Genomic DNA, 25,412 nt, shown 5'->3' with positions numbered 1-25,412 from the left:
TGTGTTTCTAGTGGACAGAAATATGGTATGTGTGTGTATGGTATGTGTGTGTGTATGGACCATTTTTGTCCATGCCAAATACAATTCCTTACATGTACAAATAACAATACATAAAAGGCTAAATTCAGTACTAAAACTAAGGAATAATCAGGACTTACACAGGTTTTGACTTAACATATTCTGTTCATTCAGTGAGTCTACTCCAGTTGGGTCAAACAGAGTATCTACAAACCAATTAGGGTAAAGGTAAAGGTTTTCCCCTGACGTTAAGTCCAGTCATGTCTGACTCTGGGGGTTGGTGCTCATCTCCATTTCTAAGCCGAAGAGCCAGCGTTGTCCGTAGACACCTCCAAGGTCATGTGGCCAGCATGACTGCATGGAGCGCCGTTACCTTCCTGCCGGAGTGGTACCTATTGATCTACTCACATTGGCATGTTTTCGAACTGCTAGGTTGGCAGAAGCTGGAGCTAACAGCAGCTGCTCACGCCGCTCTCGGGGTTTGAACCTGGGACCTTTCGGTCTGCAAGTTCAGCAGCTCAGTGCTTTTTAACACACTTCGCCACCGGGGCTCTAATTAGAACTACACAAAATATATAATTGAGAGAAAAAAAATCACAGCCGTACTAAAATTAGCCTGCAGTATCATTATTAGCACAATCCCTTTAACTAGAGACTGATCTTGAGTGTTGGCAAAGCTATATGAAGGATGCAACACAAAGCTGGTCTCACTATCCCAACTGTCCCTTTTCTTTCAGATCTTTGCTTCATTTCACTTGGTATATGCTGGTTTTTAATTGCCCTTTACGTGAACAGCCATTTAACTTTATTTGGATACAGTCAGTACACACCACTTTTGTTGACTTTATGATGCCAAGAAAAATGGAAAAAATGCAAATAGAAAATATGGATTCTTTTAACTTGAGATAACACCTCTCTAGGGACCTCATCACATGGAGGTCCCTGATGCAGGTGACAGCGGGGGGGGGGGGGGATTCAGCAGGCAGCATGGTGAATCTGTGGATCAGAAGGTAAAAAGGTTGCACCATGCCCTGCATCGCCCACATTGCTGCTTTCCCCATCACACAGGGGAAAGCATTGGCACCCGACTCTCCCCCCATGCTGGCCCTATTCTAACTAATGAGAACATGAGAAGCCTCCCGTGCTCTTTGCACTCAGTTCTAGGATGCTTCCAGGATCAACCCTGCTGTGTAATGGGCTCTGTCGGGCTCTGACCTGGAAGTGTCCTAGGATGGATCCCAAGGGTAATGTCATCCTAAGAATGTTTAAGTCCTCCCATGCATATTTGTGGTCAACATCCACTGGATCACATCCATAAACAATCAAATCCACAAAATTTAAACTCACAACTATAGTTGCAGTATTTTATGAAAGGTGGCCTAAGTCCTTCTTTATTCCTATAAGATGTTAGAATAAATTCTCAAAATCAAACTCAATGGTATACTATACACAATAGCAAAGATAATCCCAATTCCAGTCAAAACATAAAATAACCTAGTCACAAACAATCTGAGACATAAATAAGCATTACAATATAAGTATAAGGATTGCCTATAGAAATACCATGTTTTAAATCCAGTTGATAGTTTTAACTAGGTTACGACCACTGTATTGTGTATTCATCATTTAAGTAAGTCTCATTGATTCACTGGATCTACTCTAGTAGAGACCAAAAACTGGTGTAGCCTCAAAAATATTTCAAATATGAAACATGATTTCAAAAACATAAAAACCAAACTTTTTTCCCTCCAAAGTGATCTCATTATGGTGTGTTCATCTTTTCCACCACTCTGCCATTACCCTAAAAATTATGATTGAAAAATCAGTGTGAAGCAGAATCTTTTTAAAGTCTAAAAAACTAGAACGCGAATAATGATGATCACACAGTTTGACCATGTAACCAAATTCATGAAAAAATGAATGAAACTACATACCAGTTCCTTGGTAGTATTTTGTACAGTTGCCATATTCAATATCTTCTTTCTTGATGTCAAACTGGGGCAAAGCAATTTTCTCTAGCTGAACAGGATCACCAGATTGCCAGATAAATCGTAAATCATCAGTAGTGTAACCAACTATGTGTGGGAGGTAGAAGGGTGAGAGACAGAAACAAAAATGCAGTAACCAAACATAGTGTTTCCCTTTTTACTGTTTATCTGAGAACTTGGTGTCTCACTTCTTGGGTGCTTACTAGTGTCCCTGTCATATCTCACTGATGTAGAAATGTCTTCACAGACCTACAATTTGTTTCAGGGCACAGGATCTGAATGGCAGCTCAAGTGCCACCTTTTTTCATATCCCTGTTCCTTAAGGCTACCCCCTGAAGTGTTGCTCCACAGAGCTCCTCGAGAGCAAAGGCAACCCACTACACCTGGGTAAGCATAAGAGGATCACACTCTGAGGATCAAAACACTTCTTATAATAGATATGTAGTGTACAACTGCCCTTCTTTTCATTATGGGTAAATAAGTTATGACTGAAATGAATTGTGACTCTTCCATACAGGGAAATGTTGTTCACTCCCCCCCCCCCCCCACTTCCTCCGCCTACCCCAATTTCTTCTCCTCCAAAACCCATCCCCTTTGCTGCATTGGGATTAACAGAGTTTTCATTGTTTCTTTTTAAAAACCTCAAATTGTGTTCTGGTGACAATTTTTGAAGAAGAATAATTGTGCGTACAACAGAGAGGGGATTGAAGTTTTCCCCATTAAGTGTAGTGGTTTCATTCTCGACTGACACACTGGAAATTTACTTGCAAGTTAATAAAAAGATGGAAGTTGCACACTACAAATGGGAAACCATGGCATGAGAATGTTGGAGGGGGAGGTATTAACACGGAAAAATATAAAAGAGAGACCAATGAAAGTGATTTTATGAAGAAGTGTTAGAATTCCATAGCAGGGTGTACTGCATTCTCTTGATCTATTTCTAGCCACAACAAATAGTAACTATTTTTATGCACGTTCTGATTTACATACAACTCTCCAACTGCATCTTGCAGCGTTGTGTATCCATAGGAAACAAGGTCAGGTCCAATGGGCATGACAGAGTAATGGACAATCTGGAAATATAAACCAAAAGCATGTAAAGCCATTAATTTAGTATAATCCATATCTGTATAAAGTTCTGATTCACAATAAGGGTCAAGTAGATTTTGATTTCAGCATTGTAAGATATAGAAATCTAGATGATTATAATGGTGATGATAATTCTTTACCTGCTTCTTCCTATGGATCGAGGCAGTGAACAACAACAGATTAAAGAACAAGACACTGAGCACATAACAGCAGTTAAAATAAATAATATGAAATGCAGAAACAGGTCTATTTCTCCTCATTCCTCATTTTAAAGTTTATACTCCCTTCATCTGGTTTTTTGTTAGTCTGGGAATTTTAATGTTAAAAACCAGTATAAAAGTACATATACAGTTCTTTTCCCCCCTTTTTATTATAGTAGGTAAACCGATAGCAAATTTTAACAGAGTATATTATGTGTTGTCGAAGCATTTCATGGCCAGAATCACTGGGTTGCTGTGAGTTTTCTGAGCTGTATGCTTCTGGAACATGGCCATACAGCCCAGAAAAGGCACAGCAACTCAGGGTATATTATTTTCAAAATCATATATGAACTGATTTTATAATGATCCATTACTGTTCCAATTATGTATAAATAGGACAATGTTAAATGATGGGTTTGTTTACTTTCTTCGGCTCTAATGAAATTAATTTTTACCATATAAGCCATGTTCCATAACTTGTACATGGAGAATAATATTTACCAGTTATTGAAAATACACATTTGAAGAAATGTTATTTTTTACATTTTCTGGTCCCACTATCCATTGTCCAAAGCAAAATTATATTATTAAGGAACTAATAGCAAAAAATAACATCGTATTTTCAATTTTTTCCAAGTTCTTCCAACTTTCAGGACAAAGCCCATATTTTCTTGTCAACAAACATGACCAAAATGCATGACAAATATCTGTATGCTGCCACACCTTTTTAGCAATTATCAATAACTTATGAATATTTTATTCAACTTTGCGTGAAATAGATATCTTTTGCACTGTTATTTATAAAAATGTTATCTTAAATTTTGGCACAATGTTACGAAGGTACAGTACATGTTTCCAAATCCATTTCCAGCTAACTAAAAATTGATCTTTCTGAAACTCCATTTTGCACTGTCTCATAATTATTGAAAGTTAGTCCCAATTCTCCTGATAATATGTGCAAGTTTTTCAGTATTCACATTTGAACACTGAACTAAAATTATTTTTTCTAATTTGTACAAAGACTCAAAGAACCACATTTTCTAAACAAATGACTAATAAAATGATGAACAAGAGATATTTATCCATCCATCATCAATTAGATACTGAATATATTTCCATCCCTCCATTTTTCCCAGGGCATAATATTGTCTAATTGTCCCTAATATTTGTTTACATTGTAATCTATTGCTTTGAAGGAGGGAAACTTAGACTGAGTTTATTATATATTTTTACATTAAAAATATTTTATTATTACTGCAAGGGCTTTTCATAATCAGCTGCAATTTTTTTCATTACTATACCAAGGAGTATTTTTTATTTTTGTGGTGAGATCTTCTTCCTCCGAGTAAGCCCAAGTCTCTTCTTTGGAACAGGGTCACATCTACACATGTCACTTGATCTGTGTTTGAAATGGAGCAACAATGCTCCTGGTTGCCCCATGGCAACTACACACCAATCTCCATCCCATAATACAGCAAGGAAAGTCCAGAAGATCAAATGGGGGCAAAACTGGTTTAGCCCTGCTGGACTTTTCACTTTACATTGAATGTTTCCACTGATGTTTCCACGCCATTATTGAAATCTGCTGATCCCTCCTTTTCCCTGGTGACACAGGAACCTTTGCTGACGTCAGCAGAGGCATCTGGTGACAATCAGAAGTTCTCTGGAACTCTGTGGCCATCTACCACATTGGGGGGAGGGTGACATGAGCCTGATCTATCCCCTTCCCCCTGCACTACTGAGGAAAGGTGAAATGTAGATCCAACAGCTAAATTATGGTACCTGTCTGAATTCAAGACACTACGGAAGATCTATGTCTCTTCTGGTAGAAACCTACCCAAACAATTTTAAACTAAAAGTGCCAGCCTTTTAATAGTATTATATTTTATCTGTCTGTTTTAACCATGTTGTACTCCACATTAAGCTGTGAGGAGATGCTGGTATCAAAGAAATGTGTTGTTGTTGTTGTTGTTAGCACCAGACCATGTGTACAATGGACCAGTTTGGTCATTTGGACATCCAGGAGCAACCTCTGGTCCAATTAGTAGTTTGGAGTCAATGTGGTTAAACTCCCGGTCTGTATATCAGGGGCAGGAATAATGCTCAAGAAGTTGTTGATGTTCACCTTACATCTTTTCTAGCTCATCCTCAATGGTGAGGACGGTAGGGGCTGCCCCAGGGGAGGCAATGTGCTTTCTAATGCTGCTTTGAGTGATGATACTGTTTCCCCAAAAATAAGACATCCCCTGAAAATAAGACCTAGTAGAGGTTTTACTGAATTGCGAAATATAAGGTCTCCCCCAAAAGTAAGACCTAATGAAGTTTTTGTTTGGAAGCATGCCCACTGAACAGAACACCAGAGCATGCAGGATTGGTAAATGTACGTGTCATAGATTGTTGTACATAGAAATATTGGTAGTAACAAGAAATTCTTGATAGGATTCACAGTTTGTCTGGTTATGCTGCACAGTTTATAATAAATGTTCATTTTTTGTTCAACATTAACTGTAAATTCTTCTTCATGGAAAAATAAGATATCCCTGAAAATAAGACCTAGCGCATCTTTGGAGCAAAATAAGACACTGTCTTATTTTCAGGGAAACATGGTAGATTGACACTTATACTATTTTTGTATATATGGACATACCTGTAATGTTCGTGGTCAGAACACTGAATCACAATTTATTTATTTCCCACAGAAAAGCCGTATTAGCTGCCTTTTCAGAATTACTTCGTAATTAATAATTTCTGTTTTGATTTTACAACATTGGTTTTATAATCAAAATTGTAATGAATTCTGAAATCATCTAAATTATCTTTTCAGATTTTTCAGAATAAAAAAGTATTAGGTGCATAAACATTTTAAGAGAATTTTTAAAAAATGTATTGTACCTTTAGATCCTTAAAGAGAACTTCTTCAAAAGATTCCATTGCAAAAGTATGGCAAGCCAGAATGTTTCTATTGTACTATAATTAACATGCAATTTATGCACATGTCTCCTATTTTAATGCAATGCCATTTAATATTATGCAAAAAACTGTTCCTGGTATAATGTATTTTTTACAAATATATGATTGTTTTGTATGTACTTTCCCCATTTTAATACATTTGATTGGAAAAGCTGTGTTGCCAGTGTGGTATGCTGGCTTGAGTGTTGGACTAGGACTGAGATAATAGAGTTCAAATCCCCACTTTGCCATAGAAACCCACATGAAGTGAAATTCTGAGGGTCACAACTCATGTTCTATCAATTAACACATGGGCCTAAATCCAATGTAAGTAGAGTGAAAATCTACACTAATGCAGATGCACTAGCCTATATCTGTTCAACTGCATATGCAAAGCAATTGGCTAAGTTATTGAACAACCAGTTTTTTGCAATGAGTTTTGTACAATTGCAATCCTTGTACAAACTCTGAAATTGTGCAGCCATTCGCATAATAATATTATTGGATACAAGCCATAGAATGTGTCCAAAGATCACTTTAAAATAAACTAAGAATATACAGACCTAATCCAGACTGTGATCAATGAATGCATATGCGAAAAATTCAAAGCTTGTTGCCTATTTCTAGTTAAAAATTGGGATAGGGAAAATTGTGTAGAGATTTTAAAAACAGGACTGAACAAAATCATCTGGTGCAACTGAGTTTTCTTTTTATTTTTTTTTAAAAATTCAATCTATTACACTTACATATCGTGGTCACAGTCTGGATTGACAATTCTTTTGAATAAGGACATTTTTAGTTTCATATTAGGTCCAGAACATATGCTGTAGTTTTATCATTAATTTGCTTTACTGTTACTGTGTTTTTTAAAAACCTACTGATACACTGAATTGTTTACATGAATTAAAAAGAAAATCTGGACTCACCCTGAATCCAGCGCTGGCTGTCTCCAAGATTCCCGGCGACTTCCGGTGAATATCATAGGTATCCTGCCCTTAACCTGACTTTGACCTGTTTTAGGCAAAGTCGGGGAATACTCCAGAGTTTGCAGGAAACTCTGGAGTATCCTGGGACTTCACGGCCATCACCCTTTCACTGTGCTGACCAGTGCAGGGGAAGGGGATGGTTTGTTCCCGTATCGCAACGGCTGCTCATTGCTGGTCATGAAGTTCGCTTTGAGCACCTTACCATCATGGTCTCATTTGCTGGTATCAGAATGGGGTGCCTGGATGACAAGCAAGGAAGGGGCTCACTCTATTCCCTCCTTGCTGATTGTGCAGGTGTCACATTCTGACATCACCAAGCTCAAAAGGTGATGGTCACTGGCCAAGCCCTCGCAGGGAGCTACATGGCTGGCAGGAAGTGGCGGCAGCGACACGGGGACAAGAGGAGGGGCCAGCTCAGGGGCGGATTAGACTGTCTGGACACTGGGCCCAGATTCAGCAGATATATGCTGGATCTTGGACAGGTCTGGGTCAGAAAAATCCCTGAGGAAACTGCACCATATAGACGCAGCCTTAGTTAATTAAACTGTGACTTTTATCTATTCTAAATTGGTACTTAATAGTTTGCAGTGGGAAGTAAAAAGTACCTCATGCTGACAAGAACATCTCCATCACGGAATATAAATAAAAGAATATTTTCTTGAGTCACATCATGGAAGTTAGCATTCTTTTCATTGGCAAAGAATAGATCAGGCTTCCACAGACATTTAAACATGGTGGGATCCACTGTTAATGATTCAGATCCTTTCCAGTCAGTGGGGAGTTTAAGTCGAGGATCATTCCATTTTTGTCTTAAGAAGATGTTTACTCGATAATCCTGTTTGAAATATATTATTAATGCACATTAGACTAACATGAACAAAACTTAAGTCTAGAAGCATTTTGAGATCATTTCTATCTGATTTATATTCACAAAATGATTTTAATAAACAAACATTACTGAGGACTTTATCGCACGGCTGTTATTTCATGGCAGTCACACATTTACCAATAGTAGTTACATACCAGCATGAGCACCCTCATTATTGCACCTCTCTCCATTTGCGCATCAGCACCGATTCGACGATCCATGGTTCTGTGGTTGTATTTCCGCGAACCCTTCTAACCCCACTTTCCCATACTTCTGCTGCTGCGTAATTTTTTTAATAATTATTTCAAAGCAATTTTGCAGCTCCAGCAATGGATATTTTAAAAAACAAAAATATTGCTGTATATTAAAAAAAATAAACAGCTTGGGAATAGCGAGGGAGGGGGAGAGGTGCCCCCTAATGGCATTTCAGTGCCAGCATGCCAGGACAAAAGCAGAACGGCCCCATTGCACAAGGTAGGTAATGGGAACGTGGCAGATTGGCAGCTATTGAATGGGATTTTCCTGTCAGTAGCAGGGGACAGGTTAATCGCAGGGAGGAGGCAGACCAGCAGTGGAATGGACACAGCATTGTGTCCTAGGGACTGTCCTCAAAGGTGATGGTCTTCATTCAATGCCATTTTGCCCTCCTCATGCAATAAAGTCCTGAGTATGAAAGAATCCATAAAGCAAGATAAAGCTATTCCTGAATTTTCTTTTTATAATGATGCACACAGATTAATAAAATGCTGGTGTCATATCGACTCAAGTTGCAAAGGCTTTGCAAAATATGTACAATTACATATATGATGATTAGTTGGCATATTAGCAGGTACATCCTTATATAAAACATGCACACATGGGGGGGGGGATATTGTGAGTAGCACAATGGAAAAAGAAAGCTGATCAGTATATTAATGAAGAAAGCTAATGTGACAGGGAACAATTATGATAATACAGCAGAGAGATAACTGGCAGGAGAAAAACAAAAAAGAAGTTATAGGTAGGAACAAAAGTAGATTGAACCAGGTAACTTGATAGTTTTGAGATAAATAGTAGAATTTATAAACACTATTTTGTGTGTGTGTGTTGTCACTCTGTGTGTAAATCAAATCTGGCTTGTGGTTTTCGAACTCAAAAGGAATGTTAAAGAAACTTGATGGAAGTGGTGCTCCTGACCAGATTGTAAAAGTGTGGTAGTAAGGATTGGAAGTAAGGATTTAGACAGAAATATAACAGTATATTTGTCATATACGTAAATGTAATCAGACACATTATAGAAATTAATTTTTAGTCATATTTAAACCTACAGAGTTACAGAACAAAGAGTAAACGAAGAATTTGTAATATATTCTGAGGGGAATACATTTTTCCAGAACGGGAAGAAGTTGCACATAGTGACATAGCTGGTGATAGAGTTTTTTAAAAAAAGAAGAGGAAAATTCTAAGGATGCTTGAATGTTTCAAGCTTTTAAGTGTTCATAGTGACTCAAAAATGCTTTTCAGCGACTGGTGAAGATTCTATGATATCAGCATTACTGAGAAAGGTTTAGACATGAATAACTGGGGGGCGGGGGGGGGGGTCCTTTAACAATCATAATATTGAAGGATGTGGCCATGAGAGAGGCATTTCTGTTTCTCTTTTATTCACTCATCTAATATATTCCTATGGGCTGTTCAGTGTCATGTGCTGCATTTGAAAAGTTCAGTGCTTTTCTTGAATGTGCCCTTAAGCTTAGGTTTGCGTAAAAGGGGGTTATTCATTCTTTGGATGCTTTGTTGTTGTTGTTCATTGGACAAACAGAACAGGGTTGATGAGAGAATTTTATTTTCTTGACATCAAAGTTATATGAAGTCGTAGCCCATAAAAAACAAAAGGGACCAGTCAATGTTTGGTTTTCATAGATTTATACTGTGGAACAATATAGATTATCTGAAGAGAAGCATAGTGATTTGGGGGACTGAGTTTCTGAGTTTGTGGAGTAGTAAGGCAAGCTACACTTTGGGAATTTCAGGAAATAATTGACCATTTAAAATTTGCATGCATGGTTGTGGCACCTGATAAGGGTTTTTAAAGGATTAGGATTACTCAAGGGATCACATAGGATTTGTGGGTCTGGCAGGAATATCTTGCTCACATTAATAGGATTTCTTTATGGAGAGATAAACTGAGGATCTGGGATGCCTTAAAGATATCTTTGAATGCAGCAAGTTGCATTGGTTTTTGGATGTATTTTTGTGGATCTAGGTGTACCTTAGTGTAGCTCAATGAGAGGATTGATGCAGGTTTGTCAGATTTAACATTCCTGGAATTTTTTCAAAATATTCAGATTTGGGTTGAAGAGTTGGCTAATTTCTCTGTAAAATTCTGGTGTAATAATATTGCCACAGTATAGGCTATTAATTTGTTGTCCTCCAGTTACATACATGTCATGCATTTGGCCAAGACCTTTACAGTGCAATGTCCCCATTATGATATTCTAGTCATAGTGCTCCATGTGACTGGAGTGGACAACATGATTGCTGATACTCTATCTTACTAGCAGAAGGAGTGCTTCAAACAAATGGCTCCAGATACAAAGACCCATCTCATTCCAATGCCAGCAGAGTGGAGGCTTGGAGGGGTAAGGTTGTTAGGATTATATAGCCTCTCCTTAGCGCCTAGTACTGTGGGAATTTTAAGGAGGTATTAATGGAATAGATCTAGGAAGGGACTTCAAGCTCTTTGGCTAGACCTGTTTCACAATTTTGAAGTTCTGTCTCCATCTGAATGGTAGAGGTTGAACACCACAGTCATTCGTGTTAGGTTGGCAGTACTGGCCTTTGCTTACAAGGCTCAGGGGTATCAGGACAATAAAGTGACTTCTGAATTTGCAAGACGCTGGAGGTAGCAGGGCAGAGTGTCTGACAGGTGCAAACCATTATCTCTTGATGTTCTTAAGAGATTGAAGGCACTCAAATTATAAAGCTATCTTAGTTACTAGGGCACAAATGTAATTGTTAGTACCAGCTAGAGTGAAGATACTGAAAAAAACCAGTACTTAACACAACTTTGAATATATCTTGTATCTTGGTTCTTGTTTATTCTAGCTCTAGTGTGGAGATAACAATTCAGTTTAAGCCTAAAACAAACATTGTCTTTATCGATGTGTGTGTGTGTGTGTGTGTGTGTATATATATATATATATATATATATTACAGACTCAAACCAAGGGAAGTGAATCAAGAAACATACCTATAAGGCCAATACTCACTGTGAGACAGCCCCTCTGTAATTGGCAGAGCCTCACCTCAGAAAGATATATGCATGTTCTACAACAGCAGGCCTGCCTATGGGTCTCAGTGTTTCATTCTAGTGTGGCCAACAATAATAGCTGGGTAACCTTGTCTGAAGATGTTGATATGTGAAGTTAAGGACTATTCCAATCCATACAAAAACAGGTACTTTAATCACTCATAGATAAATGAAATCACCAAGAAAAATAAGTCTTACCATAGTGGTCTCTTGTATTGATCCAAAACTGTTAATGAAAATATTGACTGCTACATCAACTGGGATCCCTAAAATATACACATAAGAGAATATCAATCTCAGAGTTATCAGTTAACCCTATGCGCATTTTCTTCCTGTATTCTAAAATCTTTATTGTATTTTCTAGATCTGTGGTTCAGAAGGCAAGGCTGAAGAGACAGGAATAATTTTTTGGAGTAACTTTCTGAGTTATGACCGAAAAGGGCAATTGTTACTGGTGAAATGAGCTCATTTTAAAATGCAAGTATTTGTGTGTGGGGGGGGGGGAACCAACCCCTCTATTAGTTTTTCCTCAACGTGCCTGGCATATTAATTTAGATGAACTCAAAGCTAATGTGAATATTAAGGGAAAGAAAATGTTAAATCATTTCCATGATATATTGACTCAAAGCAACTGCAAAGAACTTAAATTTTGACTGGGATAGTAGTGATGGCATAAAGCCAGGCTAAATTTCTCCCAATAGGTCATACTGCTATTAGTCCTGCTGGGGAAAGTATACAGTCACAATACAAATGCATGTCTTTTTTATCAAAGGGTCTAATAGTAGCTTCAGGGGAGAAGCCTTTAATTTGGGAAAATAACACAATTCCCTTTGCCCAATATCACCACTCTTTTCAAAACTGGTGTCCTCTGACAATCACTACTTTTACTTTGAGTTCCTTTGAAAAACAGGATATCTCACACCATGTTTGATTTGGTACTAAAATGAGATTATTTGGAGGATGTACAGTGATTAAAAATTAGATGTAGAAAACACTGAAGCAAGGGTGAAAGCCCTCTTTCAGCCTGAGAATCAAATTCAGGGTCAGGTACATTCTCAAGGAAGACATTCATGTGATATTTGGGGCCAAAGCAAAATGGTGTGATCCTAAATGTCAACATATTTTAGTTTAAAGTTCTCCCTGCCATTAACTAAGCCTTATGGGAGTCATTTTAGTCTTTTACAAACCACGAAATGATGGGATCATAGCGAAGAGGACATCAACCTTTTAGAAATCTCTGAATTTCTGAGTCTAAATAGAAACCCCAAGAAGTCCTGATTCAATGCCAGGCTTAAGGTTCTCCACTCCTTTTCTAAAATAAGGCTGCTTGACCTATCTTTTCCCCTTCTGTCAGCTTCTTCATATGACTCTAGCTTCTATAATGTTCTCATATGGATGAGGTAATCTAACCTTATTGAATCCTTTAGGGCTGGGCAAAGGTTTGACAGAATGGCTGTGGGCCCGGTAGTTAGTGTGGATCTAATGTTGCTTCCATGTTCTAGGAAGTTCTCCACACATGCTTTATATGACTCAACCAGGTAAGCAGAAACCAACCACATGGTTCCTTACTATAGAGCAGTGGTTCTCAACCTGGGGTCCCCCAGGTGTTTTTAGCCTACAGCTCCCAGAAACCCCAGCCAGTTTACCAGATGTTAAGATTTCTGGGAGTTGAAGGTCAAAACATCTGCGGACCCACAGGCTGAGAACCACTGCTATAAAGAAAGTGGTCAGCTAGGATGACCTGTGTACCAATACCACAAAAATGAAATGAAAATGCAATGTGATTGGGTCATGGTTATAGAATTGAAGCAGTTAAATTATTTTTATACCAAAATAATTATTTTATACAGAACTTTTTAATGCAAAATTGCTTTTTAATAGCTTCAGCAATCTTAACCCACTTCAATTCCCGCCTTTTTCTGTAGTAGGAGGTAGTTTCCTGTGTTGGACATTCATGCACCATGACGACACTTCTGTTTTATCTCAGTAGCAGAATTATGTGCTCTGTACCTTTACCAGTTTTCAACTTTCTCCTCACACACTGTATTCATATATCTTGTTCATATCATTTATTTAATTATTTTTATCACAGAAATCCCCCACAATGACCTATGGTGCCTTGCAAAAGTATTCAAATGCAGTCCTTGATGTTCCACATTTTATTGTTTTGCAACAAGGAACTGAAACTGATTTAAATAGAATGTTTATCATTTGATATGGACAAGATACTAAGCATTGTGAAGGCGCTAAGTATTTATTTAATTATGGTACAAAAGTGAAGTCAACAAACTTAAACTGGCACAAATTTGGGTTCATAAGTTCCACCTTCTGTATCAATACTTATCTGTGGCTGTCCCTGGGATTTAGAACTATCCTCTCAGCGAGAGTATAATTATCTCACTTGTCTTTTTATTGACCCTTTCATTCTGATATGATTTTAAAACAGAAGATTTTTAAAGAATAGTTTTTAAGAAGGTTCCATATTGTTTTACGCTGAATTACTTTTAATTGCTTTTTAACTTTTTTGAGTGTATTTTTTTTAAAAAATCAGAAAAAGACACAGACAGCAAACTGGTTTTACCTGCAGAAACCTGGAAATCCAGGTTCAGAGCCAAGTACCTTCAGACCATGAACTTACGATTTCTAGAGAAGTGTTTCCCAATCCTGCAGAGGCTGAATTCCTTTCCTGATCTGCCTTTCAAATGACCAGGAGCACCTCTGTCATCACTGGATTAAGATGCAATTTTTTCACCATCATTAAATCAGTTACTGACAGCAGACCCAGGTTTAATACTAAAATAGCATCAGTAGAATTAAATGGAAAGGGGGAAAGAAGTTGGGTGTTTTCAACATACTGGTTAACTAGTGGATATAGAATAAATACACTATTACTGACCATAAACTTTTAAACTGAGTATGTGAATATGTGGCCATTTAATGAGTATGTGATTATTTGACTATTGAATGTTGAAAATGTAGCTCTATGATTTCAGCCTAAAGTGTTAAAAACACTCAATTACTCACTCACTAACATGTGGTTTGTACAGTGGGCCCTTGGTATTTGCTGGGGTTTGGCTCCTTTGTGGAAATCAAAATCCATATTCCACTATATACAATGGCATAGCAAATACCATCCTTTATATAAAATGACAAAGTCAAGTTTCAGTTTTGAAAAAATTTTGAAGGAGGAGGGGGAATAATCAGCCATAGATATTTGACTTTGTGGAGGCAGGCCATCTATAATTGTATCTAATTATTATTAGCTGTTATTGCTGATATTAGTGATTATGATGATGTCATTGTGATTCTTATTACGCCTCTGACTTCTTAAAACCCTATCCTAAGATTTTCTTGGCCAGATTTATTTAGCGGTTATTTGCTTTTGCTTTCATTTTAGGTTGAGAAAATGTGACTTTTCCAAGGCCACCAAGTGGGCTTCAATGGGTCAGCGGGCATTCAACCTTGGCCTCCCAGAGTCCTACTTCAACACTCAAATATTACATTGTGTTGGCTCTCCAAATCTGTCTACAACAAAATAAAATTTATTTTAATGTGTTGTCGAAGGCTTTCATGGCCGGGATCACAGGGTTGTTGTATGTTTTCTGGGCTGTATGGCCATGTTCCAGAAGTATTCTCTCCTGATGTTTCGCCCACATCTATGGCAGACATCCTCACAACCTCTGAGGATGCCTGCCATAGATGTGGGTGAAATATCAAGAGAGAATACTTCTGGAACATGGCCATACAGCCCGGAAAACATACAACAACCCAAAATTAATTTTATTGTTGATGCAATCATGCAGTATCTGAAAAATGAACTGAATTTATTATAAATCAACTAACCTTTGAAATTTGGTCTTATCCTGGGATCATAACTAACAAGAAGTCTATTCAAGATGTTGCTAGTGGAATTAACAGGTACCCTTGCAAGGTCTTCAGGCGACTGCTGCCTGTTAAAAATGAATAACACTGGTTATTTTTATTATACCCATCTACTATATTTTATTCATGCATTTAAAATTAAAACAGATTTTCAAGAATTTCTTATTTTTTACACAAAAGAATAACATTTTTTCTCAAAATACTGAAGGTAGCATGGAAAGTGAAAAATATTTATCATATATCCATATTTATCATATATCCATATATCCATTTATTATACATAAATATAAAACTTACATATATCGATCTTTCTTAAGCTGGTTTTGAACTGGCTTCACTTAGGCCAAACAGAGCAGTTGTAATTTCTGCCTTCAGACTAACCCCTCTCTTTTATGTATTTAAAAGCAATCTATTTAGATATAATAATGGATGTTTTCACTATGGATGCCACATATACCCTATTTCCTTCCTGTTCCTCCCCTCTCTTACCAGTAGAATGGTAGCTATTTAAATGTTTTGTTTTTTGGTACATGATTTTCACCTGGGCACCTCTTGCAATATCCTGGGACCCCTTGTGGGCCATATGGTTGGGAAATTCTGCAGAAAGGGGCATTCCTATGACAGGAAGAATAATCTCATGCAATATAATTTGGTATAGGATTGTTCAGATATGATTGCTGTCCCATATTATATTGACTCTAATGAGAGGGGAAATCTGATGGTCTTAAATTTATTAATAAACCTTGCAGCAACAGCAAGTGGCTGTTAGGGATATTGGCCCCTTCCACACAGTGATATAACCCAGGATATCAAGGTAACAAATCCCACAATATCTGCTTTGAACTGGGTTATCTGAGTCCACATTGCCATATATTTCAGTTTAAAGCAGATAATGTGGAATGTTATTCAGCTATGTGGAAGGGGCCATGGTGAATCTCTCTGAGTTTTATTCCAGATTTTAAAAGGGCTGTCCAAGGTACTGAACTCCCTAAACTGATTGAACGTATTCAAAGCATCTTTAAATCTGCAATAAGTCTCAGAGTAGACATACTGTGTCCCTAACATAGGGCCCTTCCACACAGTCATATAACCCAGAATATTGAGGCAGAAAACCTCACAATATCTGCTTTGAACTGGGTTATCTGAGTCCACATTACCATATATTCCAGTTTAAAGAGATAATGTGGGATTGTATTCAGCTGTGTGGAAGGGGCCACATAAGCCAATAACCGCAGCTGATTCTTTGGGTATCTAAAAATGTCATTGATATTTTAGAACATCTTGATAAAAGTATACTCTAAAGGCACCAGATCCCATCTCAACTTGAAAACTAAGAAGGTTCAACTATAGTTAGTATTTAGATGGAATACCACCAATGAATACAAGTACTGTAGGTAATATTTCAGAGAAAGGAACTGGCAAAAGCACCTCTGAGTAATTGTTGCCTAAGAAAACCTTAGAAAACCTAAGAAATTCATGAGGTTGCCATATGTTGACAGGTAACTTGAAAGTACACATACACACAGAATGTTCATATCCAAACATCCTGCCTTAGGAAGCCATAAATGCTTATCCTACCACCCTCTGATAATTCAGGCTCTATTGACTACAGTTTTCTTATCTTCCAGCTGCCTAATTCTGGGCTTCTTCTCTTACTCTATTCACCTTGACATCTTTCACCTTCACACAACTTTCTTCCCCCTAAAGCTTTTGCCCTTACTCCTTCTATTCTGAGAATCCCTTTTGGGCCTTGCTACTCAGTACAGTTATCAGGTTTGTCATGCTTTCATTCCAGGCATGGAAACTCAGCACCAATCTGAACCAGTGCCAGGTCCTGTCTGACCAATCATAGTTGAAAAAGTAGCAGAGTATTGTTTGCTAACAGGATGTCTTCTGAAGGCAACCCCTGCTGGCACAAAACATAGGTGTCAACAAAAGGAGGCAAGCTCCTTTAATCAGTCAGTCCTGACTGAGTCATGTCATGCAAACTGGTAATCTGGTTCTGTGCTTAAATGATAGGTAAAGGAAAAGGTTTCCCCTGACGTTAAGTCCAGTCATGTCTGACTCTGGGGTGTGGTGCTCATCTCCATTTCTAAGCTGAAGAGCTGGCATTGTCCATAGACACCTCTAAGGTCATGTGGCCGGCATGACTGCATGGAGTGCCGTTACCTTCCCACCGGAGCGGTACCTATTGATCTACTCACATTGGCATGTTTTCGAACTGCTAGGTTGGCAGGAGCTGGAGCTAACAGCAGCCACTCACGCCGCTCCTAGAGCTTGAACCTGGGACCTTTCGGTCTGCAGCTCAGTGCCACTGGGGCAAAGTGCGTTAAAGAACAATAAAATGCGTCTTGCAGCTCCTTTGTGTTTTGATAGCTGTTACATTGTTTATAGCTAGTACATGATGATTTGTTGTTTGCTGTCTTCAAGTCTTCAAGTCAACCATCATCTTATGTGACCTTATGAATGAGAGACCTCCACACTAGCCTCAAGAGTCCTGCTCAGGGCTTGCAGACTCAGGACTGTAGCTTTCTTGACTGAGTCGATCCATCTGGAAGGTACTATTTCTCTTTTCCTATTGCACTCCTCCATACCAAGTATCATCATTTTTTTCTAGCGAGTCATATCTTCTGATGATATTTTCAAAGTATGATAATCTCAGTTTAGTCATCTTGGCTTCTAGGGAAAATTCAAGGCTGATTTATTCTAGGGCCCATTTATTAGACATTTTTTAGCAGTCTATGGTATCCTGTAGTATCCTCAGTTGTCTTCTCCAGCACCATATCACAAAGGAGTTGATCTTTTTTATGCATCACACAATGATGCAGGACCTATAACTCAGAGGTTGCAGACGCCATAAGGCCTGAAGATTTCAAACAAAGAGTTTGAATATCTTCAGTAAAAGGACTGCTAAACATCTTATGTGGCAGTAACTTTGTGCCTCTTTTGTTTATTCATTAAGATTCAAATAAAAGCCTAGAGAGGAAAGAAGGTTAGTAGAGAGGTAATCACATTGCTGCAAACACATATACATAGAAAAGGATGTTTAGCGGTAATTAAATAACAAGCTACAGTTGCACATAGACAAGCATAAGAACCAGCATCTTCACAGTCTTTTATCACTGATTCTGTTGAGATCAGATTTATGGCATAACTTAGTGCAATACTGTCTAATGTGTGTATTTGCCCTCAAGTTGCTTGTCAACTTATGATGACCTTGTGAAATTCATACAGTTTAGTAGAATAGCTACAAAAATTCAAAATTTCAATGATAGGTTAGATTCTACTAGAGAAAATCATACCAGCATAATGAAAATTAAATCAGAATGCTGTAATTAAAAAAACCACTACTTGAAAACATCATCAAATATACATAAGCAATGGCAATTCAGCTTGTAAATGCTAAAAATCCCATAGAGCTACATGACTTCGATAAAGTACATGTATGTATTAATGAATCTACCAAATGCTGTGATCTTTTAAAAAAAATGCCAGAGAAAATAAGTACCCATTCTTGCTATCTACCAGACCACCAGGAGGGGTAAGGGCGAAGTAACCTATGTTATCATGAAGATCTTTTGCTTAAATGTTCTTCCAATGCAGAAAACTTCATATCCTTAGGGAAGCTGCCATCCCATATTAAGAGATTATTTTCACTGCAATAGCATTCCCTGGCATAAATCCAAGGGAATCACTTATTTCTGCTCAAAAAGTGCAATTTTAATAGGGTAGACTACGCTCCCCTTCCCTCCAGCCCACACACAAAGACCAAGAGGAAAGGAAGATTAAATTTGACACTAGGATGACATAGTTTCCCCCACTCCAATTTGGATTCCACTGATGTTCAAAGACATGACCAAAGAGAACACCAGCAAAAAGGAAACTTATTTTTCTAATATTCCTGTTTCTTCTCCTGGTCTCAATTACTGGTTGGTCTTCCTGTTCTATTCAGCGCTAGACCCTGGACTATGCTCTCTGCATGTAACACAAGGTGTGAAGATTGCATTTTATTCATAAACAAGGGACTTAAGAAATATACATTTATTTTATATGAAAAATCACTTTGAGGGCCTATATCACTGCAGAAACAGAGGGCCCAATGAGTTTAAGAGATACAGTATTTCCCCCAAATCCTGGGAGTTCCCTACCTTTGGACTACAAGGAGAAAACGAGTTAGAGTTTCAGCTTTGGGATCATGAAATGCTAGTATATTTCTGCTTAATCAGCTCAGCTCATGTTTTTAATCTGCAACCAAAACATTAACCCAAACATAATGATTAATCCTGTAATACCCTAAGGCTTAGTAATGAAGATTTCATCTTCACTTCTACAGCTTGGATATCAAGAAAAATATAGTCTTTACGCTCTCTGTCTCTCTCTCTCTCTCTTTATGAATTCATCTGTTTATAAACAGTTATATTCCTATAAATGTTTCAGGGGTTTTTTGGGGGGGGATTTCTTTTTTACTTAATACAAGCTTCCCTGCTACTACCACCTAGACTTAATATATGTTCAACAAATTTTTTGCCTATATACAAAGTCAATGTTTTGAAGTGTCTGGAGTGTTGGATTCAGACTGGGAACTCAAATTCAAATCTCATCTTAGTCAATAAATCTCACTACGTGATGTTGGGCTAGTCTCATTCTCTCTTATCATAATGTTCACAGGGTTGTTATGAGGACAAATATGTATAGAACTGTCAAGTATTAAGGAAGGGCCAGGAAATAATAATAATAATAATAATAATAATAATAATAATAATAATAATAATAATCAGCTGATGACCCAAAATGCAGACTGTGCAAGGAAAACGACGAAACCATTGATCATATCCTCAGCTGCTGTAAGAAAATCACAGACAAACAGACTACAAACAGAGGCACAACTATGTGGCCCAAATGATTCATTGGAACTTATGCCTCAAGTATCACCCCCCAGCAGTAAAGAACTGGTGGGATCACAAACCTGTAAAAGTATTGGAAAATGAGCACACAAAGATACTGTGGGACTTCCGAATCCAGACTGACAAAGTTCTGGAACACAACACACCAGACCTCACAGTTGTGGCAAAGAAAAAGATTGGATCATTGATGTTGCCATCCCAGGTGACAGTCGCATTGACGAAAAACAACAGGAAAAACTCAGCCACTATCAGGACCTCAAGATTGAACTTCAAAGACTCTGGCAGAAACCAGTACAGGTGGTCCCGGTGGTGATGAGCACACTGGGTGCTGTGCCAAAAGATCTCAGCCGGCATTTGGAAACAATAGACATTGACAAAATTACAATCTGCCAACTGCAAAAGATCACCCTACTGGGATCTGCATGTATCATCCGAAAATACATCACACAGTCCTAGACACTTGGGAAGTGTTCGACTTGTGATTTTGTGAAACGAAATCCAGCATATCTATCTTGTTTGCTGTGTCATACTTATAACAATAATAATAATAATAATCTATTTATAACCCACCTCCATCTCCCCAAGGGGATTTGGAGCAGTTCACATGGGGACCAAGCCTAAAAATCAACAATAAAAGCAGAACACAATAACAACATATACAATTAAAACAATTAACAATAAAAAGTATCATAAAATACATCAGCGGGTATCAGAACAATAGGTGGAACTATTAAAAATTGCAAGGGAAGGAAAATATGTGCAAAAAACACAAGGTAATAAAGTTAGGAAGAGGAATAAAGTGCTGGAGATTAGGGTAGTAAAAATTTAACACTGGATGGTAATAAAACTGACCTTTTATTCAAAAGCCCATTGGAACATGTAAGTCAAATCAATCAATCCATGTCGACTGTTCAAAACTGATGTTTAATTTATGATGTCAATTTCATAACCCTGTTTTGCTCTTTAAGAATTAAGTCTATGTATGGCAAAAATCATTACACAACCTGGAAAATACATGTAAAACAATCACAGTGGACAAACTGGCAGAATGTAATGTGTCTTTGAGGAGGGCGGGAGGTAATAAAAGACAAGGGACTAACAAGGAACCCTTTGTGCCACATCCAAGACCTCCTCCCTCAATTGTCAAACCCTAAGAGGAGATGCCACTGCAGATTGCTAGTGAGGAAGATGGAAAAAAATATTCAAAAATTGAGAAATTATTTCAGAAGAGGGAACAAAATGAATAACAGTAAACACTTCTATCCCTTCTAGAGTTTGATAGTCGCAAGTGGGGGAGCTTTTAATGTTGAACAAACGGCTATAGAACAGCATCTAGTACTTCACCAAAAAAGAAGATATTCATACACATAAGCCACATGAATATGCTCATAAGATTCCAAACCATATGCCAAACTTATTTTCTCAGTGGAGCCCATGGTGGCGCAATGGGTTAAACCTTGTGTCAGCAGGATTGCTGACCAAAAGGTTGTTGGTTCAGTCCGGGGAGTGGGGTGAGCTCCAGTCTGTCAGCTCTAGCTCCCCATGCGGGGACATGAGAGACGCCTCCCACAGGATGGTAAAACAGCAAACATCCAGGCATCCCCTGGATAATGTCCTTGCAGACGGCCAATTCCCTCACACCAGAAGCGACTTGCAGTTTCTCAAGTCACTCCTGACATTAAAAATTATTCTCTGTATTGATCCTTACACAATTAAAAATTAGCAGTACGCAAACACAAGAGTAGAAGTACTGGCTTAAAGCCTTGCAGTGGCTCAAAAACATTGATTAGACTTTAATGGGGGTGGGTGGCAAAACAGCCCAGAAGTGAATGAGTACCCAGGAACTTCAAGCACTTAAGTATGTTTGGCACAGACTGTGCTGGTTAAGAACAGTACAGAATGTCCACAGAAAGACAAGTCATGAACAAAAGCACATTTATATTTTGTGGTAGCTTTCAATTGTTATTTATAAGGCAACAGTCCTTGTTAATTACATGTTTGTTTGATTTTTAATCCCATCAATCATTAATTCCAGATGTATCAACGGCCAATTTCTAGAAAAGATTATATATGCCTAACACAAATAAGCATGGTCAGTTCTGGTTAGTATTGACTGCCAAAAAATCAGAGGAAAAATCTGGGTACTACTGGGTATTACTTGCCTAAGCAGACAACTTGAAGTCACCTGCATACACATTACATAAATCAAAGAAATTATGAGAAGAATCAAGAATAGGAAAGTTTGTGGAGAAATGCTTATCAAAAAGCATCTCCACAGTTACAAGGGTGAGGCTCAGCATGACACACAGTTGCTATGTATTTCTATCAACCTTTAGACCATTTAGTGAAGAAGATGCAAAGCATCCTCATTCTATGATTTTAAAGAGTTTCAGATATATTGAGGATTCCTCAATATATCTGAAACTCTTTAAAATCATAGAATTGGAAGAGACCTCGTGGACCATGGGGTCAACCCCCTGCCAAGAAGCAGGAAAATTGCATTCAAAGCACCCTGACAGATAGCCATCCAGCCTCTATTTAAAAGCCTCCAAAGAAGGAGCCTCCACCACACTCTGGGGAAGAAAGTTCCACTGCTGAACAGTTCTCACAGTTAGGAAGTTTTTTTTTAATGTTCAGGTGGAATCTCCTTTCCTGTAATTTGAAACCATTATTCCGCGTCCTTGTCTCCAAGGCAGCAGAAAAGTGCCTCAGATCTCTTCATTATTATAATTTATGTGACTGATTTTAATCTTTCAATTTATTGTTCCCTTTTCACCCATTCCAACAAGTTCAACAAACAACAACAGCCAGTCTTCCTGCCTTCATATTTTTCCCCCCAGCAACACTTGGAAGGAGAAGTCATGCTGTCCTATGGGAACATATATGTGCTGTCTCTAAAGCAGAACATACTGCATAAGATATATATGCAAGCCCCTTTTTCAAAATGTTGCTGGAGAAACATAAGAAGAAGTAGTACAGCTCAATCATGCTTCTTGTGTCAGTACATAGAAAAGCCCTCATGAACTGACCTCATTCCTAGAGTGTTAAAGACTGAAATATTGTCCAAGATATCATCAAACAACACACTTTGCTTCCATTATGAAATGATGGCATAATTATCCATGCAACTCTGAACATCATATATTCAGAATTAGCATATCAGATACTAGGTTCAAGCCATGTTTCACCTGGACGTAGCCGAAGCATGAGACAACCAGAAGTATACAGAGGTAAGCAAGGCAACAACTATGAACTCTTGTACAACAAAATTTGTCATAACATTATATAAGTATCTGTGCCAGCAGATAAATGTCTGGGGTTGATAGATTTGACAACTGCTGAGCTAACACCATGTCATAATTCATTCTGCTATTCCAGAAGAGCTACGCTGCATCAGACCAACAGCTGCCTACCTAATCTAGTGTTCTGCTCATCCACAAATAAACTAGTTTATGGTCCCAATTAAAGTAGCACTACTGATTCAATTGTTGAATGTTCAGTCAACAATTTATAAATCCCATTGATTTGAAAAATCTATACTACTTGGGACTAGCACTCAGTTTTCAATTACAGTGACCAATCAGTTGCCCATGGCAATCACATTGCCTTAAGGAAAATTTGTATCTTTTGTGGTTTTGGTCCACTCCAGGGGTACCATGGGCTAATCCTAAAATGTATACAGTAGAATCCTGGTATCTGTTTGAGTTTTGTTCCAGGACCCCCACATGAGTGCAAAAATCTGTGGATGCTTCACATGCAGTGGCATAGTAAAATGATGTCCCTTATATAAAATGGCAAAAAAAATCAATATTCATTTTGGAAAATATTTTCAAGCCATGAATGGTTGAATCCATGGATATAGAATTTGTGAATACAGATGGCCAATTGTATCATGAAACTTTATATTGTTACTACTCAACTCAACACTGGAATTTGATATATGGTACACAACTTACCCTGAAGGAACAATTTCAAAATACAGAATGTTACCTAAAAGATATTGGGAAGCCTACCAGATCAAAAATATTTAATCAACGATACATATATTGAGTTTCAGAACTGTCCACTATAATTTAAACCTTAGCTAGATATAATATTTTGTGGATTGTTAAATTATATGTTTGTGTTGATAAAATATAATCTGAGCAGTAATTTCTACATTGCACAGAAATATAAAATGATAACCAATTCTATGATTAAATTTCAAAAAAATCAAGTAATTGAGATAATGTTTTATTAGGTAAAAAGGTATAGGTTTCCCCCTGACATTAAGTTCAGTTGTGTCCAACTCTGGGGGTTGGTGCTCATCTCCATTTCTAAGCCAAAGAGCCGGCATTGTCCGTAGACACCTCCAAGGTCAAGTGGCCGGCATGACTGCATGGAATGCCGTTACCTTCCCACTGGAGCGGTACCTATTGATCTACTTACATTTGCATGTTTTCGAACTGCTAGGTTGGCAGAAGCTGGGGCTAACAGCAGGTGCTCACTTCGCTCACCGGATTCAAACCTGCGACCTTTCGGTCCGCAAGTTCAGCAGCTCAGCACTTTAACATGCTGTGCCACCGGGGGCTTGTTATTTAAAAAGTGGAAGAAAATATTTCTGTATGTTCTGATGCAGAATATTTTCTCAATGTTTTCTCAATCCTCTGCAAAATCATTTTAAAAGCTGAAGATAAGCAAAATTAGTGTCAAGTTTATGCAGGTATGGTTGATATAGACAAGTGTTTACCAAAAGGCAACTTCTGATGGTATGCACATTGGGTGGTGTTTGAATCTTATTTATCTTCTGTTTTTTCTTCATTTTCGATTATATTCACCAGAGAGTTAGCATGATTATCATCAATGCTTTCAAATGACCTGCTCTCAAGGTGGTTACATAAAGTTCAGGTCACTGGTGAATAGCAATATGGGGAGATTTCCCCTTTTTGTGCACCACAACTTATCCCATTGAACAGCTTTCCAGCCTTTTATATCTCATGGGGAGAATGCTTATTTGGAAAGAAGAGAACAGAAAAGTCCACGCTTCCAGTCTAGAGGCACATTGTAAATATGGATTCAGTTCAATATAACAGAACAACAACCATTCATGTTTACAAGCCCCTATTTCAGAGCACTAATGTTAATAATTCCTACTGTCCCCAGATGTATTTTCATGGACAAAAACAGGTCAATTTGTGCAGAGATTACTCAAAAATAAAATATATGCATTCTCCATACAAAAATATGTTATTGTTGT

At 37.9% G+C, this 25,412-nt stretch overlaps 1 protein-coding gene across 1 annotated transcript in view; it reads right to left on the bottom strand.

The window, feature by feature from the left end:
• The window catches only part of glrb (glycine receptor beta), a 44,509-nt gene that overhangs the window by 13,768 nt on the left and 5,329 nt on the right, over positions 1-25,412 (bottom strand). Inside the window, exons 3-7 of the mRNA XM_003221731.4 lie at positions 15,234-15,340; positions 11,589-11,656; positions 7,836-8,065; positions 2,997-3,079; positions 1,953-2,093 (exon numbers count right to left, since the gene is read on the bottom strand). Of these exons, the coding sequence (XP_003221779.1) occupies positions 1,953-2,093; positions 2,997-3,079; positions 7,836-8,065; positions 11,589-11,656; positions 15,234-15,340 (629 nt within the window). The remainder of the gene's footprint in view (positions 1-1,952; positions 2,094-2,996; positions 3,080-7,835; positions 8,066-11,588; positions 11,657-15,233; positions 15,341-25,412) is intronic.

The sequence above is a fragment of the Anolis carolinensis genome, chromosome 5, assembly GCF_035594765.1.
Source record: "Anolis carolinensis isolate JA03-04 chromosome 5, rAnoCar3.1.pri, whole genome shotgun sequence".
In the NCBI taxonomy this organism is placed as follows: Eukaryota; Metazoa; Chordata; class Lepidosauria; order Squamata; family Dactyloidae; genus Anolis; species Anolis carolinensis.
The sequence above is the reverse complement of the archived record's forward strand: the minus strand, read 5'-3'. Positions and strand labels throughout refer to the sequence as shown.